General features: G+C 42.9%; 1 protein-coding gene across 1 annotated transcript in view; it reads right to left on the reverse strand.

The window, feature by feature from the left end:
- Positions 1–19,126, reverse strand: part of LOC139403916 (uveal autoantigen with coiled-coil domains and ankyrin repeats protein-like) — an 80,936-nt gene extending 61,810 nt beyond the window's left edge. Inside the window, exon 1 of the mRNA XM_071147117.1 lies at positions 18,926–19,126. Within this exon, the coding sequence (XP_071003218.1) occupies positions 18,926–18,973 (48 nt within the window). The 5' untranslated portion in view covers positions 18,974–19,126. The remainder of the gene's footprint in view (positions 1–18,925) is intronic.
- Positions 19,127–20,431: the final 1,305 nt, after the last annotated feature.

The following is a 20,431-nucleotide window of genomic DNA, read 5'->3' on the forward strand; positions in this document are numbered from 1 at the left end:
CTGCCTTGTTCAGGGGAACGGTGGGTTAACTGCCTTGTTCAGGGGAACAGTGGGTTAACTGCCTTGTTCAGGGGAACGGTGGGTTAACTGCCTTGTTCAGGGGAACAGTGGGTTAACTGCCTTGTTCAGGGGAACAGTGGGTTAACTGCCTTGTTCAGGGGAACGGTGGGTTAACTGCCTTGTTCAGGGGAACAGTGGGGTAACTGCCTTGTTCAGGGGAACAGTGGGGTAACTGCCTTGTTCAGGGGAACAGTGGGTTAACTGCCTTGTTCAGGGGAACAGTGGGTTAACTGCCTTGTTCAGGGGAACAGTGGGTTAACTGCCTTGTTCAGGGGAACGGTGGGTTAACTGCCTTGTTCAGGGGAACGGTGGGTTAACTGCCTTGTTCAGGGGAACGGTGGGTTAACTGCCTTGTTCAGGGGAACAGTGGGTTAACTGCCTTGTTCAGGGGAACAGTGGGTTAACTGCCTTGTTCAGGGGAACGGTGGGTTAACTGCCTTGTTCAGGGGAACAGTGGGTTAACTGCCTTGTTCAGGGGAACGGTGGGTTAACTGCCTTGTTCAGGGGAACAGTGGGTTAACTGCCTTGTTCAGGGGAACAGTGGGTTAACTGCCTTGTTCAGGGGAACAGTGGGTTAACTGCCTTGTTCAGGGGAACAGTGGGTTAACTGCCTTGTTCAGGGGAACAGTGGGTTAACTGCCTTGTTCAGGGGAACAGTGGGTTAACTGCCTTGTTCAGGGGAACGGTGGGTTAACTGCCTTGTTCAGGGGAACGGTGGGTTAACTGCCTTGTTCAGGGGCAGAACGGCAGATTTTTTTACCTTGTCAGCTCAGGGGATCCAATCTTGCAACCTTACAGTTAACTAGTCCAACGCTCTAACCACCTGATTACATTGCACTCCACGAGGAGCCTGCCTGTTATGCGAATGCAGTAAGAAGCCACGGTAAGTTGCTAGCTAGCATTAAACTCATGTTATAAAAAACAATCAATCATAATCACTAGTTAACTGCACATGGTTGATGATATTACTAGTTTATCTAGCGTGTCCTGCGTTGCATATAATCGATGTTGTGCATATTCGTGAAAAAGGACTGCCGTTGATCCAATGTGTACCTAACCATAAACATCAATGCTTTTCTTAAAATCAAAACACAGAAGTATATATTTTTAAACCTGCATATTTAACTAAAAGAAACCCAGGTTAGCAGTCAATATTAACCAGGTGAAATTGTGTCACTTCTCTTGCGTTCATTGCACGCAGAGTCAGTGTATATGCAACAGTTTGGGCCGCCTCATTTGCCAGAATTTTACGTAATTATGACATAACATTGAAGGTTGTGCAATGTAACAGCAATATTTAGACTTATGGATGCCACCCGTTAGATAAAATACGGAACGTTCCGTATTTCACTGAAAGAATAAATGTTTTGTTTTCGAGATGATAGTTTCCGGATTCGACCATATTAATGACCTAAGGCTCGTATTTCTCTGTGTTATTATGTTATAACTAAGTCTATGATTTGATAGAGCAGTCTGACTGAGCGGTGGTAGGCACCAGCCGGCTCGTAAGCATTCAATCAAACAGCACTTTCGTGCGAATTGCCAGCAGCTCTTCGCAATGCTTCAAGCATTGCGCTGTTTATGACTTCAAGTCTATCAACTCCCGAAATTAGGCTGGTGTAACCGATGTGAAATGGCTAGCTAGTTAGCGGGGTGCACGCTAATAACGTTTCAAACATCACTCGCTCTGAGACTTGGAGTGGTTGTTCCCCTTGCTCTGCATGGATAACGTTGCTTCGAGGGTGGCTGTTGTCGATGTGTTCCTGGTTCGAGCCCAGGTAGGGGCGAGGAGAGGGACAGAAGCTATACTGTTACACTGGCAATACTAAAGTGCCTATAAGAACATCCAATTGTCAAAGGTTAATGAAATACAAATGGTAGAGAGAAATAGTCCTACAATTCCTATAATAACTACCTAACAACCTAAAACGTCTTACCTGGGAATATTGAAGTCTCCTGTTAAAAGGAACCACCAGCTTTCATATGTTCTCATGTTCTGAGCAAGGAACTGAAACGTTAGCTTTCTTACATGGCACATATTGCACTTTTACTTTCTCCTCCAACACTTTGTTTTTGCATTATTTAAACCAAATTGTGACCTACCTGACTCCTACTGGTTCCCCTTGCTATCATGTGATCTACCTGCCTCCTACTGGTCCCCATTACTATCATGTGGTCATTTCCTAAGAAACAATCTATGGTAGTGGTCACCAACCGGTCGATCATAATCTCCAAGGCATTCACCAAACACTCTTGTAAAAAGAATTGTTCAATAATAATATATATATATATATATATATATTAAGAACTCTTTTTATTTTTTTAAATATTTTTTTTATATATATTGACTTTCAATGTTCAATATATATATTTTTTTATACCTAAGATAAACCTTTGCATTCCATTTTTTGTATTGGTTTCACACTGTTGACGGTAGGTGCACTTGATTCATTCTTCCCAGTCCTAGCAGAATGCAAAGTGTTCCCATTTTGAACCACTTCATGTGTCTGAAGGCAGGTAGCCTAGTGGTTAGAGCGTTGGGCCAGTAAGGTTGCTGGATCGAATCCCTGAACTGACAAGGTACAAATCTGTTGTTCTGCCCCTGAACAAGGCAGTTAACCCACTGTTCCTAGGCCGTCATTGTAAATAAGAATGTGTTCTTAACTGACTTGCCTAGTTAAATAAAGGTTACATTTAAAAAATATATATACATTTTTAAAACTCTGCCTAACAGGCAGACATAGAGAGCAAATCAAGTGCACCTATAGGCCTACCGCTGGCCAATCAGATAGCTCAGATCACCATGTCTGCACAGTTTCCTGGAGCCATAGCCTGTAAAAAGAAGCCTGGAACCTACAGGAAAGATGATACCGTAAGAGAATCAACGAATACAGACTCAACGAATACTGCTGTTTTTATGAGTAAGTTCATGTTTAAGTTGTTATTCTGCACTGTGCCAACACCTTGTTCAACACTTTATTATCAGCCAGAAAATGCACTCTCTCTGTCCATAAGAGTAACAACATGAATTGGTGCAGGAAGCAGAAATAATGCAGTGTGGCTTGAGTTTCACCATCAGCTGGAAGATGTTGTCCCCTTTTCTCAGCAGAGGTAGGGAGAGTGGGGGGGAAGGGAGAGAGAGTGGAGGGGAAGGGAGAGAGAGTGGAGGGATAGGGAGAGAGAGTGGAGGGGAAGGGAGAGAGAGTGGATGGATAGGGAGAGAGAGTGGATGGATAGGGAGAGAGAGTGGATGGATAGGGAGAGAGAGTGGATGGATAGGGAGAGAGAGTGGAGGGGAAGGGAGAGAGAGTGGAGGGGAAGGGAGAGAGAGTGGAGGGGAAGGGAGAGAGAGTGGAGGGGAAGGGAGAGAGAGTGGGGGGGAAGGGAGAGAGAGTGGGGGGGAAGGGAGAGAGAGTGGGGGGGATGGGAGAGAGAGTGGGGGGGAAGGGAGAGAGAGTGGGGGGGAAGGGAGAGAGAGTGGGGGGGAAGGGAGAGAGAGTGGAGGGGAAGGGAGAGAGAGTGGAGGGGAAGGGAGAGAGAGTGGAGGGGAAGGGAGAGAGAGTGGAGGGGAAGGGAGAGAGAGTGGAGGGGAAGGGAGAGAGAGTGGAGGGGAAGGGAGAGAGAGTGGAGGGGAAGGGAGAGAGAGTGGAGGGATGGGAGGGAGAGTGGAGGGGAAGGGAGAGAGAGTGGAGGGATGGGAGGGAGAGCAGTTCTCAGAAGAACAGGACAATTCAATATGCAGTGATAATGTATTGGGCCTATAGCCAACTGCATGAACCTCATTGCCACAGAATGTTTTTAAATTAGTTAATGTTGCATATGCTTACGTTTTAATTAAAATACAAATCTGAGCGGTAGATCATTTACATTTGTTGAGAATAGGCTACTTGGCCTTCCGTTCAAACCAAACAGTCAGAAAGATTTGTAAAAAAAAAAATAATTCTGTGATCAAATGGGGTCAAGTCTCAGATAAACAGTTCCATCGTAATTCTCCAATGTTTTCCTCATGTTATCGGCTCTGTGATCTGACTCAGAAGAAATCTCTTTATTCTCTTCACTGTTTAAAACACCAATAACGATACATAATAAAACATGACTCAGCCTTTGAACCGCAAAGTTCACACAAAGCTCAGTGCTTTTGTTTAACTTTTCACAAACAGGTTTCTTTCCCTTCCATAGCCCCATTTATTGTAGTTGGCATTCCTCTGCTGAGACTTTTCTCTATTAGCCTCCCGGCCCTTCCTCTGGCAGAGGACAGAGGGGGGCCTTCCTCAGGCAGAGGACAGAGGGGGCCCTTCCTCAGGCAGAGGACAGAGGGGGCCCTTCCTCAGGCAGAGGACAGAGGGGGCCCTTCCTCAGGCAGAGGACAGAGGGGGCCCTTCCTCAGGCAGAGGACAGAGGGGGCCCTTCCTCAGGCAGAGGACAGAGGGGGCCCTTCCTCAGGCAGAGGACAGAGGGGGCCCTTCCTCAGGCAGAGGACAGAGGGGGCCCTTCCTCAGGCAGAGGACAGAGGGGGCCCTTCCTCAGGCAGAGGACAGAGGGGGCCCTTCCTCAGGCAGAGGACAGAGGGGGCCCTTCCTCAGGCAGAGGACAGAGGGGGCCCTTCCTCAGGCAGAGGACAGAGGGGGCCCTTCTTCAGGCAGAGGACAGAGGGGGCCCTTCCTCAGGCAGAGGACAGAGGGGGCCCTTCCTCAGGCAGGGGGCAGAGGGGGCCCTTCCTCAGGCAGAGGGGGCCCTTCCTCAGGCAGAGGGGGCCCTTCCTCAGGCAGAGGGGGCCCTTCCTCAGGCAGAGGGGGCCCTTCCTCAGGCAGAGGGGGCCCTTCCTCAGGCAGAGGACAGAGGGGGCCCTTCCTCAGGCAGAGGACAGAGGGGGCCCTTCCTCAGGCAGAGGACAGAGGGGGCCCTTCCTCAGGCAGAGGACAGAGGGGGCCCTTCCTCAGGCAGAGGACAGAGGGGGCCCTTCCTCAGGCAGAGGACAGAGGGGGCCCTTCCTCAGGCAGAGGACAGAGGGGGCCCTTCCTCAGGCAGAGGACAGAGGGGGCCCTTCCTCAGGCAGAGGACAGAGGGGGCCCTTCCTCAGGCAGAGGACAGAGGGGGCCCTTCCTCAGGCAGAGGACAGAGGGGGCCCTTCCTCAGGCAGAGGACAGAGAGGCCCTTCCTCAGGCAGAGGACAGAGAGGCCCTTCCTCAGGCAGAGGACAGAGAGGCCCTTCCTCAGGCAGAGGACAAAGTATCGCTCACTCTTTTTGGGCAACAAAGTATTGATTCACTCCTAAAAGCATTTCTAAAACATGAGAACATCTGCTGCGAGGCACCCTGCAGTCTTGAGTAGGACTGGTTCCACACTGGCACAGTGAAAGAGAAGGTTTCTGGATTAATACAGTCGTTTCCTTGTCGTTTCATGAAGACAAAAAGGGGAGGAGCCAGGGCAATTCAAAACGGAGGGCGCCGTGCCATGGTGGCCTCTGATGTGAACAGAGGCTCTCCTCTCTCTTTGGATGAGCCTCTGAGTGGGAGTGTATTCAGCCTCTCTCGCGTTCTCTCTCTCACACACAGCCATAAGTGGGGGGTGTATTAAAGTCTCTCCTTTTCACACGCACACACATAATAACCCCTTAGTGACAGTGCTTTCAGGCCCTGAGCAGCCAGACAGAGAAGTCTTCCACAGCACTCCAGGCCTCTTTTCATTGATTCCAGAGGGAGTGGAGACAGAGAATATGGGCAGAGGAGGAGAATGAGAGGGGAAGTGGAGTGAGCCAGGCACTGCTGTGCTTGTGAGGTTACACCATGTGGGCCAATCAAAACGGTGGACAGGTCATTGGGGACCAGATAAACCTCTTCAGAGTAATTCTACAGAATGATGTCTGCTGTTATAGTGAGTCAATGCTGGCCCACTAGACAAAACATTCCACTGCACATATAAACATGTTCAGGAGAGCAGCAGGTTTCCTTTAGCGGCTCATCACCTCAATAGCGAAGTTGACCAACCGCTTGTAAAATCTAATTGCCTCAACCTGCAAATCTATTTGATCATACCTTTAGGGTAAGAGTTTCTGTCTGAGGACGGACTATTTTGGTTCATGAAGAGGTGAGGTACACAGCATTAAGTCCATATGTTACAGGGTATCTTCTCACTTGTATTGCTGTACTCATGACTCTCCCTGTTGTTCCCAAACCACCTTTAAATCAGAGGTTTCTCCTTCCAAACAAAGCACTACCGAGACCTGCTCCTCTCTCACCAGCCCAAACCCACCATCCTACCCCTCCACCACCCCAAACCCACCGTCCTACCCATCCACCACCCCAAACCCACCATCCTACCCCTCCACCAGCCCAAACCCACCGTCCTACCCATCCACCACCCCAAACCCACCATCCTACCCCTGCACCACCTCAACCCTCCACCACCCTCAAACTCACCATCCGGCCCCTACCACCACCATCCTACCTCTCCACCACCCCAAACCCACCACCCTATCCTTTGTTCAAAAATGGCCTTTATACAGATTACAACTTGTAATTTAGGACTAATTAAAAAATAAATGTTGTTTAAAGTATTGCGCTTTCTTAAACAAGCCACACAAAGCTGGTTACAATTTCAGTCTTATCCTCCTGAAAAGACAACAAATATTACAACAAATAGTAAGTCAAATATACTGATTAATAAATAACATTCTTCAAATATACTGATTGATAAATAACATTCTTCAAATATACTGATTAATAAATAACATTCTTCAAATATACTGATTAATAAATAACATTCTTCAAATATACTGATTGATAAATAACATTATTCAAGGGAAAAAATTGTATTATGTGGTATTATATTTATTAAAGACATTATGAATAGAAACGGTGGAGTTGTGTCACATATGCAGCTATCATAAATATATGGGAGTATCTGCTCAATCCAAACTGATAATCAACTGATTGCAGCACTACCACAACACTGCAGGAGGCAAGTGGAAAAGAGAGAAGGTAGGGAACTTGTTCGTCTGCCATATAGTAAAGATACTAATTGGCTGAAAGGAACTGGCATAAATAGAAAAATATACCAGTTTCATCTAAGGACAAAAATGTGGCAGCTGTGCCATACATGCTGCAAAAATAAATGGGAAGAGATTTGATGTACTGATTCCATGGCATATGGTTTATGAACTGATACAAAAAACAACACTTGATTCAAAACTTTTGAGTTTTTCCAATGTACATTATTATACAAAGTTCTTGCCACCAACACACACACACACACACACACACGGGGCATACAACAATTTCAGCTCTGTAAATTTTGCTGTGAAGAGACAGAATAACTAATCATTTATTCTGGAATTGCCCATATGTATCTTGTTTCTGGTCACAGATTCAGGAATGGTTAAAAAACATCATAATAATCACAACATTCACTTAAAATGAACCTTACAAATAGCAGTGTTGGGCGATCTGGAAGTCAACAAATAATATAACAATACTGGTAGGAAAGGTTTTCATCTTTAGCTCACGATCTGTGGATACAATTAGAAAGGTTCAACATGTATGTAAAACATCACAGTACAATTGAAAAATATATGGCACATGGAAACCAAACGCGGATGGTCTATGGTGATAGGTGGGATGGGCTGAGAGTGGCTGAGGGATGAGATCAAAGAGTTCATGTTTGGTAATGTTTTAATGTTTGGTAATGTTTTAATGTTTGGTAATGTACTAATGTTTGGTAATGTATTAATGTTTGGTAATGTTTTAATGTTTGGTAATGTTTTCAATGTTTGGTAATGTGGGGCGGCAGGGTAGCCTAGTGGTTAGAGCGTTGGACTAGTAAACGGAAGGTTGTAAGATCAAACCCCCGAGCTGACAAGGTACAAATCTGTCATTCTGCCCCTGAACAGGCAGTTCCTAGGCCGTCATTGAAAATAAGAATTAGTTCTTAACTGACTTGCCTAGATAAATAAAGGTAAAAAAATAAAATTAATGTTTGGCAATGTTTTAGTGTTTGGTAATGTTTGGTAATGTTTTAGTGTTTGGTAATGTTTTAATGTTTTAATGTTTGGTAATGTTTTAATGTTTGGTAATGTTTGGTACTGTTTTAATGTTTGGTAATGTTTGGTACTGTTTTAATGTTTGGTACTGTTTTAATGTTTGGTACTGTTTTAATGTTTGGTAATGTTTTAATGTTTGGTAATGTTTGGTACTGTTTTAATGTTTGGTAATGTTTTAATGTTTGGTAATGTTTTAATGTTTGGTAATGTTTGGTAATGTTTTGTAATGTTTTAATGTTTGGTAATGTTTTAATGTTTGGTACTGTTTTAATGTTTGGCAATGTTTTATTGTTTGGTAATGTTTTAATGTTTGGTAATGTTTGGTAATGTTTTAATGTTTGGTAATGTTTGGTACTGTTTTAATGTTTGGTACTGTTTTAATGTTTGGTACTGTTTTAATGTTTGGTAATGTTTTAATGTTTGGTAATGTTTGGTAATGTTTTAATGTTTGGTACTGTTTTAATGTTTGATAATGTTTTAATGTTATGCGATTGCTTTATAACTGTTTCGGGTAATACAAGTTATTGTGCTGTTAGGGGAATAACCTGTTGGGGGAATAACCTGTTGGGGGAATAACCTGTTGGGGGAATAACCTGTTGGGGGAATAACCTGTTGGGGGAATAACCTGTTGGGGGAATAACCTTATGTAAATGTAACAATCTGCTGCTGTATTTGTTTGTGTTATCTGTGATGGTTTTGTTTGTCTTGTGTAGTTTCTTAATCATTGTACCTAAACTGTATGTGTAAACATGTATATGTAAGGCCCAGCTGTAAAAGAGACCCTTGATCTGTTTTCCATGTTGAAATAAAGGTAGAATAATGTAAAAGTACCGTGTAAGTAAAATGTGTATGTCTGTGAAATATATGCATATGTATCAGAAAAGCTGTAAAATAAATCTAATTAAAATGAGTGTGTCTCCTCCGAAGAGGGTTAATCATTTTAAAAGATACAGCCTGTCAAAACACCATGTTTCAGTCCAGGGGGATACATAGTCAGTTGTGCAACTGAATGCATTCAACTGAAATGTGTCTTCCGCAATGAACCCCTCCCCTCTGAATCAGAGAGGTGCGGGGGGCTGCCTTTCCCACACAGTGGAGAGAGTCGTTCAAGGGCTTGAAATGAGTCTGATTGCTCTCTTGCTCATCTCTTTAATATGCCATGGCTAATTTCATAACTAAGTGCCCTGCCACTGCATGCATTTGTAAGATGTAGTATTCAAATGCTAGAGCCCACTGATTAGAAATGAATTCATTATTACTAATAAAGAATCTTCACTGATTCAAATCAGGACCTACTCCAATGGAGAGGCACTTGGAGTGGCTAATAAGTATCCAATCAGCATCTTCTGAGAGACTATGGGCGGGTTTAACTCAAATGTGCTGCTTTGGTTTATGTCAAAACATTAGGTCTCCTGATTGTTGGATGGTGATCCAATTGCCGACAAATTAATTTAGCATAACAATCCTCATTACAGGCACAAAAGGTTCATTGATGGTTTTGGTTCATACATACAGATTCACACACATACAGTGTACTAGTCTAAGCTAGTCCATTGCCAACTACCGTTGAAATTCATAGAATAACTTAGTGCTATGTTCACAGCAACAAGATTAGACCTGTTCCAGATTGATTCCCTTTTCACAGACCAGAAACATGTCATAGCAGGGTTTTCAGGGAGAAGGTGGGCCGACTGTTCATCAACTGTATAGTAACCTTCGAAAGTGTGTCAATCCTGATGGAGCATCATACAGCACAAATCCTCCAATGAAAACCCACAAACCGCAATGCTTTCAATTAGGGCTGTCGCCGAAAAATAAATCTTGGCTGATGATCTTGGCATATATCTTATATATATATATCTATATCTTGGCATATATCTATATCTTGGCATATATAGACACACTCTGTGTTTTAATAAACCAACTATATGTACTGAGCTTGTCTGATGCTTTAAGCATGCTGTTTGATTAAATAATTAAGACAAATGACTCAAGAGGGAGCCGGAGATCAAGATTTAAAAAATATATTTTTATTTTATTTTTATTTAACCTTTATGTAACTAGTCAAATGTAACCTTCAGATAGCCTAACCAGAAGGATAAAAACTGTTCCAGACCATCCTGTAAGAAGTAATCTGGTATTTTGTGACGCTCCCACTGGATCAGAGCATTACATTTTTCACTTTGATGCTGAGTGGTTATAGCAGTGTTTCCCACATTCGGTCCTCGGGAACCCAAGGGGTGAACGTTTAGTTTTTTGCCCTAACAGTACACAGCTGACTCAAATTATCAAAGCTTGATGATTAGTTGAATCAGCCAAATAGTGCTAGGGTAAAAACCAAAACATGCACCCCTTGTGTTCCTGAGGACCAAGTTTGGGAAACCCTGGATTATGGAAAGGGAGAGAGCTGGAAATATTTTTCAAATACGTTGAGGAACTATTGTCATTGTCATTGTATGTAAAATCAGATTTTGTTTGCTTGCTGTTTGAAGTGAGGAAAACATTACTTTGAGAAGCTCCACAGATCATTAGTGGTGGTGCGTTAACCCTACTACTGGTCATTTACTGGTGGTACTACTGGTCATTTACTGGTACTACTACTGGTCATTTACTGGTACTACTACTGGTCATTTACTGTTACTACTACTACTGGTCATTTACTGGTACTACTACTACTGGTCATTTACTGTTACTACTACTGGTCATTTACCTGTACTTCTACTGGTCATTTACCGGTACTACTACTGGTCATTTACTGGTACTACTACTGGTCATTTACTGGTGGTACTACTACTGGTCATTTACTGGTGGTACTACTACTGGTCATTTACTGGTCCTACTACTGGTCATTTACTGGTGGTACTACTACTGGTCATTTACTGGTGGTACTACTACTGGTCATTTACTGGTGGTACTACTACTGGTCATTTACTGGTGGTACTACTACTGGTCATTTACTGGTGGTACTACTACTGGTCATTTACTGGTGGTACTACTACTGTTCATTTACTGGTGGTACTACTACTGTTCATTTACTGGTGGTACTACTACTGGTCATTTACTGGTGGTACTACTACTGGTCATTTACTGGTACTACTACTGGTCATTTACTGGTACTACTACTGGTCATTTACTGGTGGTACTACTACTGGTCATTTACTGGTGGTACTACTGGTCATTTACTGGTACTACTACTGGTCATTTACTGGTACTACTACTGGTCATTTACTGGTACTACTACTGGTCATTTACTGGTACTACTACTGGTCATTTACTGGTACTACTACTGGTCATTTACTGGTACTACTACTGGTCATTTACTGGTGGTACTACTGGTCATTTACTGGTGGTACTACTGGTCATTTACTGGTGGTACTACTGGTCATTTACTGGTACTACTACTGGTACTACTACTGGTCATTTACTGGTACTACTACTGGTCATTTACTGGTACTACTACTGGTCATTTACTGGTACTACTACTGGTCATTTACTGGTACTACTACTGGTACTACTACTGGTCATTTACTGGTACTACTACTAGTCATTTACTGGTACTACTACTGGTCATTTACTGGTACTACTACTGGTCATTTACTGGTACTACTACTGGTACTACTACTGGTCATTTACCGGTACTACTACTGGTCATTTACCGGTACTACTACTGGTCATTTACTGGTACTACTACTGGTACTACTACTGGTCATTTACCGGTACTACTACTGGTCATTTACTGGTACTACTACTGGTCATTTACTGGTACTACTACTGGTCATTTACCGGTACTACTACTGGTCATTTACCGGTACTACTACTGGTCATTTACTGGTACTACTACTGGTCATTTACCGGTACTACTACTGGTCATTTACTGGTACTACTACTGGTCATTTACTGGTACTACTACTGGTCATTTACCGGTACTACTACTGGTCATTTACCGGTACTACTACTGGTCATTTACTGGTACTACTACTGGTACTACTACTGGTCATTTACTGGTACTACTACTGGTACTACTACTGGTCATTTACCGGTACTACTACTGGTACTACTACTGGTCATTTACCGGTACTACTACTGGTCATTTACTGGTACTACTACTGGTCATTTACTGGTACTACTACTGGTCATTTACTGGTACTACTACTGGTCATTTATGTAATGGGGAATTGATAGACACTAACAATCAAAGGGCAAACAATTCAAACAACAACATTATGAAACATTGAAGGAGCACAAAAATGGAGGGAGAGCGCGCGTTCTGGAGAGACGTGTCTTGTGACAATACACTACTTTCCTTCTGCTTAAGCCTCAGCTATTTGGACATTAATGCTTGATCGATCTTTGCCCGAGAACACCTTAGAAATAACTTTGCTACTTCCTCTAAGAGACACTGATGGCTGGCTAAAGAGGAGAATGTACAGTAATCGATTTTTAAAAAAAAAGGTGCAATATGCAGAAAAATTGCAACGCCATTTCCTGGTTAAAATTCTAATATTTTGCTTAACTTCAGTTTATGTGACAAAACAAGCAAGTGTAGAGAATCATTGTACCATCTAAACTGCTGTGAAATATATTTCCCAGAACCAAAAATATAGTATTTTCAGCTGTTTGAAGCTGGTGAACAAAACCCAAAGCAAAAGACACAAACTAAAAACTAAACTTAAGAGCGGGAAGCATAGAAATAGCACACATGGAACAGATCTACCGCTTCTTAGACTTGCTTTCAATGAGAATGACAGATTCTATAACTAACATTTCTATGTGAATTTGATCAGGTCACCCAAAAAAGGTACACATTGCAGCTTTCAAAAAGGGTAAATGTTAACTTTAAATTTCCAGGCATTGATAAACCACTATGAATCAATAGTATTGTCAGAGCACTACTGGCATCCAGCGACAGCGTTGTCTGACTGACTGACTGACCACACTGTTCTAACCTCCCACACTGCAGCGGAGACCAGAGGTCAGAGAGCTTTTCATGCTGCTATGCACATTCTCTCTTTCCCCTGTAATCCTGGGGCTTTTACTCATGCTAGGATAAACTTCAATCCACATTGTTTCCTTCTCGCCCAGCAGCAGCACTCTGGGACCTACATACACACACACACACACACAGGGCTTTCAGAAAAACATCCCATTTCCCATTGGGGTGAGGCCAGCCCAGCTCCATGCTTCCACAGGAACCCATCAATCGATACGGCAGGAATGGGTTCTGTTCTGGGAAAGGATGTCTAGACTCTCTTCCACACTTCAAAATAACCCTCTCTCTATAGTTTGTGCTTTTTATGGTCTGTTTCTCTGTTGAGATGACAGTCTGTCTACTAGGGTTGTCATTGTGCTGGTTGTCAGAGTCATTCAGAGGACAGGCTTCTGATGAATCACAAATAAATGTTGATATGTTATGGATGTGACAGTGACTCATTCACTGTGTGTGGAACATCTGTCCTAGATAGGCATTTAGTTCATAAACACTTGATCCACATGAGTTCATTTTAATGCAAGGGTGTATTCCTGAGAAAGAGGTGACCTTCAGACGAGTCATCTATCCTCATCTATCCTATCTGGGATCTGTTCAGCTGATCTGTACATGCAACGTACATGTAGCTCCTGGAAAGCTGTGAACATGAATAACCTCAACATTCCACTATAGCCGCCATGTCAACTTCTGCTGCCCCTCATATGGATCTGGAATTAATATGAAACAGTCCATTTATAATAGGCATTGATGGTAAATCAAACGAGATGGGTAAACATTACCTCAGACTATCAACATGACTCCACAAAACCAACCCACTAGTCCTCCTCTCCTCAACAGCTCAAAACAAAGTAATAGAAAGAAAATGTTTTGTAAAGAAAAGTTTGCTCATGTGAGTGAGTGAGTGAGTGAGTGAGTGAGTGAGTGAGTGAGTGAGTGAGTGAGTGAGATCGAGAGTGTGTGTGTGTGTGTGTGTGTGAGTGAGTGAGACAGAGAGAGAGAGAGAGAGAGAGAGAGAGTGTGAGAGAGTGTGAGAGAGAGGGTGAGTGAGTGGTATGAGGATATTTTCTACCTGCATGCTGCAATGTTTTTACCTAGTCTAGTTTCATATAGTTGGCAATAGTAGTTACTTTTGAGGTTAGTATCATTTTAATTTAGATTTGGATAGAATTTTGATTAACCACATGACAATTATTTTGCGATACGAAGACATCATTATAAATTAAATGAAACTGTTCCACGAAAACCATAACTGGCACGCAGATCGGTAAATGGTAAGTTAAATTGGCGTTCCACATGAAAAAGCTGACCGACTCCTCGTGTAGCTTATTACAGGCAACCTCAGGAGAGTAACGGCAGAAATCTCTGGCTCCCTCGAGTCATTTGTGTCTTATTTCATCAAACAGTGTGCTTAAAACATCAGACAAGTGCAATAGTTGATTTTATTATAACACATAGGGTCTGTATACACATATCTATTTGAAAATAATACACGTTTAAACATTTCGATCAGACGACTTTTGGTCGACCACGATATTTCTTTATGTCGGGGACAGCCTTAAGACAGCTACATTTCCTAATGTTTTGCTTGAAGTTAATCTTGCATTTTACGGGAGAAAAGTAGGCTGGCTACACTGAAAAGAGTACTAGAGAAAAGTAGCTACACATCAGTCAGAGCGCTGTCTGTTGATAGAATGCCTGTTTCTGAGTTCTCATCCTAGTGGAGAAGTGCAACAGAAGGCGATAACATGCTAGTTATCTAAGTAAATTGCTGACTTAAGGTGACAGGGCATCATATTGTGTTAGCTTTCTGCTGTGTTTGAGAAGTCAAAGTCCTTTGGATGAGATATCTTGATTTTCTTGTGTTTCTTCTCCTCTCTGTTCTTGGCCCGTCTGCTCCTCCCCCATCTTCTCTGAGCAGAGCAGGCAGGCCTGTTGTCCTTGCGTGTACTCATGCTGTTCTAGAGCCAATACTGTTCTTCCTTCTGTTACACTGTTACCCCCCCTATACCCCTGCCAATTTACCGCAGCAGGGGGAAGATTTTGTGGGCAATTTGACATTGAAGGTTACTTGTGGGGTCAGTGCCAAAGATCGCTTTAGACCTGCTCCTAATGATTAAACGCCAGCATGTCTAAGGTGTGGTATTGAACGCACCCTCCTTCATTTAGTCATTTGTCAACACAAACACTGGCCTGTCTATCACCTCACTCAACCGAAAAAACAGAACACCAACAGCTGTCTGGAAAACTTTCAGAACCTCAGACCTGTCACCGTTATTCTCTGTGATTTGTGAAGAGCTGTGAACAAACTAATATGCCAGGGCTAAACATCTGCATGAGTTGATGAGACTTGACAGACCCAAACGCAGTGGAAAAGAATCAGGCACCAAAGCATTCACAAAGCCCAAATCAATATGAGTGAATCGAAACGAGCAAACAACTTGTTCTCATTCAAGAGGAACAATGTTGCTAAAAGGCCTCGGAGGGATGGACTGTCAAAACTATCTAAAAATAAAAAGTGTCAAACTTTATCAGAGGCTAAAATGTTCGGTAAAAAAAAGTCATTTCAAATGCTTTCTGAGCCTGAAGAGAAAGTGTGACCTACCTCAGCTTACTACCTCAAACTCAAAACAGCAAGGTGTGGAATGTGGAAATGGATGGCTCCCGAGTGGCACAGCGGTCTAAGGCACTGCATCTCAGTGCTAGAGGTGTCACTACAGACACCCTGGTTTCGATTCCAGGCTGTATCACAACCGGCCGTGATTGTGAGGCCCATAGAGCGGCACACAATTGGCCTAGCATCGTTCGGGTTTGGCCGGTGTATGCCGTCATTGCAAATAATAATTTGTTCTTAACTGACTTGCCTAGTTAAATAAAGGTTTAAAAAAAGATATTATAATAATCTAAACATACACCCAGACAGTATTCTCAATGGCAGAACTAGAGCCTGTTTACAGTTCAGTGTCAGAAGTGTTGAAAATCAAATCCCAAAAATGGTCACATCCTCTGAAAACAAAAGGTGTACCATGAAATGCTTACTGACAAGCACTTAAACAACGCAGTTCAAGAAATAGCGGCTACATACACGGGGTACCGGTACCGAGATAATGTGAAGGGGTGCAGGTTAGTTGGGGTCATTTGTAAAGTGACTATGCATAGATAATAAACAGCTAGTAGCAGCAATGTAGAAAAGGGGAGGGAGGGGGGATTGTTGACAGTAAGTAGCTTTCTGTAGTTTGAGTTTGATAAGGGTGGAATCAGTCTGGCAGCCTCAACAGAAAGTATAGCTCAGCACTCAGGAACAATCTCTCTAAATACAAGATCATTTCTGTCAAACGGAGCGTAAAAAAGAAGAGCTTACTATTGGCTACCTTTGTCCTACAGACCTGAAACTAATCCCCAGGATCTTACTCGGAAGACAGAAAAAACAAAGGAATGTGTAGAAAAAAATACATTGCAAAACTTAGTGGACGATTTCCACAAGTGGCCGTGGTCTGGATTAGATTCAGCTATTGTTCCCGTCCCAAAGGGCCTCATGCTGACTCACTCTCACACAGCTGTTGAACCACTTGAAACAGCACGATCATCCTCATGGGTTTTGGAGTAAGCAGCCATTACAAACACAACTGTATATAAGTGTGTAGGCTCTGCTGGACTGTAGGGTGTGCTTCATTTTGTGTTCTGTAGTCAGTTACTGTAGTTCTCATAATAACAGTGCAATATGATGAGGGTGTGGGAAGAGTTCCCTGTTACACCCATGGAGAAGCTGGCTCACAAGACTAATGCTGTCAGTTCAGTAGGGACATGCTAGTCTGTTTTTTAGGTTACAGGCAGTATCACCTCATGTTTCACACGGACAAATCAACGTTTTTTAGGTTACAGGCAGTATCACCTCATGTTTTACACAGACAAATCAACGTTTTTTAGGTTACAGGCAGTATCACCTCATGTTTCACACGGACAAATCAAAGTTTTTTTTTGTCACGTGCGCCGAATACAACCTTACAGTGAGATAAATGCTTACTTACAATCATAGAGTTCAAAACCAATTTTCTTTTGGTATGAAAGATCACAACGAATATTCTTTTGGTATCTTTTCTGTATGACATCATAAATATCAATCGATTCCAAATCGACCTCCCGCCCCCATGAACGTGTGAAGGTCTAAAAGGGTTGATTAAGGGTAACCATGATATCAAATGAATCAATCAGGAAGCTCAGGTCAACATGAGGGGTCTAGAAGTAGGGCCCGGGCCTTGGAGTTGGACAGATAACGGTGATCTGCAATGTGAAAAATACTTCTCTCTTCACAGACAATTTCTTGGGGCACATTTTGCACTGGTTCATCCTGCAACGTGCTACTACCCCCCCCCCCCCCCCCCCCCCCTCAATTCTAGGTCCCTTCAGCCCCTCCAAACACAACGGTATGCAACAAGGCCAATATGAATTGATCAGTCAAATGCCAATCGTGTTTTCTAGAAGCGATGGGTGGCCGTCTGCGCTATTTGAAGATTCTTTATATCCAATAGTGTCTGTCACAGGTCTGGAGGTTTCAAAATAAGAATACCAGGAATCCTGTTTTCTAGACATGACCACCTTGCAGCCTTTTAAATCAGTGTGCACCTCCATCGCCCACAGGGGAAATTAATGCTTTTCTCAAGTTATGTTCATTATTTTGTTTTTTTTACTAAACATTGGCCTGCAGCTCATCACCATGACCTGTGCGTTTCTCGCCTCTGCAAACGTGTGAGACAGGTCCACTGTGATTTAAATTGAATGGAATTCCTGAATTCCTTTTCTAGGGACTGAGCCACAAACTTGGACAATAAAGAGCGCTTGGCTTTGTGCCTTTCTCATGTTAATTAGCCTACTGTGGGGAGAAGGGGCTGTCGCTGCCAAACATCCACACAACTCCTGCTGAACTGAGTACAATCATAATACCACTACCCTGCAGGCTGTATGGGATATAGCAGGAATAGCCTAAGGGATACTCACTCATGCCCTTAACGTAACATACAGGTCACTTCCAGAAATAAATAGTGGGCCTACTGGCCTAACCTGTACAACAACTAAATATTCTTGGTATAGAGTCAACATTAGGCTACTATATAGCATACACGGTATATATATACATACATTTCAGAGTGTATTTTAGAGTGCATCCATATGACATAACATCCGTGTGGAATTGCGTAGCCCTTGAACATGTAAAGGCACGACAGTCCCCTGACAGATATTGTAATGTTGCCTATGAAAGGTTCTCGCAGTCTGTACAGTCAGAGGTGACATCTGCATCTTGCAGTTGTCTCAAATTGCCTGTCTTTTATAGGCGCCTACAAGCCAGCGACAAAATACGACGCAATAAAACAATAAATGCTGTTAGAGAGGACATTGATCGATATTGCTGAGGCTCAATGGCCCTGAAGTGCCGACTGATAGAGACTCTAAACAATGCTAACTTTGTTGCACAGATTTACACACGACACGATGCCCTCCATAGGGAGAACATTTGGCGCTATTGGACGCTCGTGTCGTGGGTGTATGTTCCAACATCCTTTCTCAAAACCCCACTCCCCTGCCCACGAACACAGTTGGATAAACGAGCATGTTTCAATGTGAAACTTTTGTTGTCAATAAGACAATGATTAACAACACGATCATGACAAACGGGCTTGATGTAGCCAAACCCCGATTAGCTTGGGTTGGTAGGCTTTTGTTTGGGAAGCTCGAAACTTTGTAACAGGAAAACTTGGTTGATATAATTTGAGTCCGATATATCAGGCTACACTGTACTTAATAACTAAAAATGAATGTGCAATTCACAAAAAGTTGATTCAACTTACTGTGAGCGTAACTTCATGCTTTTTCAGTCGGTACTTGAGACTCTTCATTGCTGCTGTTTACCTGGTGATGTTGAAGTTGTAAATCTTATTATTCAACATTTATCATTTAAGATGTTGACAAACGTTTCATTTCTAAACGAAACAACTTTTTCTCCGCTGAGTACCGTACGACTTTCACCTGACGCAAACCAACTAGAGCTGCTAAATTAACAACCAAATAAACCAATGAGAATACAATGTGTCCCGTACCCTTTGGGTTGTAACCAATAAGTCGTAACTGAAGGAGGGACTTCCTTGTTAGCTTGGGCAGCCGTACTTTTGGAGTTGATGGGAAAACCCACAGGACAACCTAAGTTTCTGTGGTGATGTGACGTCAGGTTTACCTGGCTGAAAGAGGGAAATGGCGGGACAGACAGCACAGGCTTTTCCGAACCTGGCTTGCCTACAGCAATCCATAAATAGATGATTAGATTTATGATCCACACTAGAGCTCATATATCCCACACACATATTAATTCCCCAAAACATTCCTAGGTCTACTTATTTTTTGTAATACTGGAATGTTACAAATATGAACATTACAAAATGATGACTAGGGGCTCTGTTTTTAAACATTACTTAATACAAGATTGAATACATGACTGAATTCATACCAAACAAGTGTTGTGCTCATGGACCTGCATTAGACACCATGAGAAACTATGAGCTCATTTATACATATACTATAAATAATGTGATGCATTAAGTTGTGCAACTGACTAGGCATCCCCCTTTAATTTTTGTGTCCTTAATATTGTACAGACCTTATGCCAACACTAGCAACCTGGTCAAGAGGTTCGGACCACTGGGCGTAACGTTTAAGGTGTTCGCTTGACAGTCCAGGGTTTAAGTCTACCCCCCGGGTTTGATGCATTGGTGTCATAAGTGGGATGGCACCAATGAGGCCATGGAATAGGTGTGTACATGTGAAGGACTGTGTAGAGAAGCGTGAGGACATTTTCTCTCTCCCGAAGGAAGGGGTGATGTAGCAACCTTAACCCAACACCTAGCGACCTCGTCAAGGGGTTCCAACCTCTCGTTTTTGTTACGGTGTTGACTTGACAGTCGCTGGACCGGGGTTTGAGTGCTCATGGATTATGCACATTATACACTGAGTGTACAAAACATTAGGAACTCTTTCCATGACATAGATTTCACCTGGTCAGTCTATGATCCCTTATTGATGTAACTTGTTAAATCCACTTCAATCAGTGTAGCTGAGGGGAGGAGACATGTTAAAGAAGGATTGTTAAGCCTCCTTGAGACATTGAGCCATGGATTGTGTATGTGTGTCATTCAGAGGGTGAATGGCCAAAACAAAATATTTAAGTGCCTTTGAACAGGGTATGGTAGTAGGTGCCAGGTCCACCAGTTTGAGTGTGTCAAGAACTGCAACGCTGCTGGGTTTTTCACACCCAACAGTTTCCCGTGTATCAAAAATGGTTCACCATCCAAAGGCTATCCAGC

This window comes from Oncorhynchus clarkii, unplaced genomic scaffold, assembly GCF_045791955.1.
Source record: "Oncorhynchus clarkii lewisi isolate Uvic-CL-2024 unplaced genomic scaffold, UVic_Ocla_1.0 unplaced_contig_12652_pilon_pilon, whole genome shotgun sequence".
NCBI classification, from domain to species: domain Eukaryota; kingdom Metazoa; phylum Chordata; class Actinopteri; order Salmoniformes; family Salmonidae; genus Oncorhynchus; species Oncorhynchus clarkii.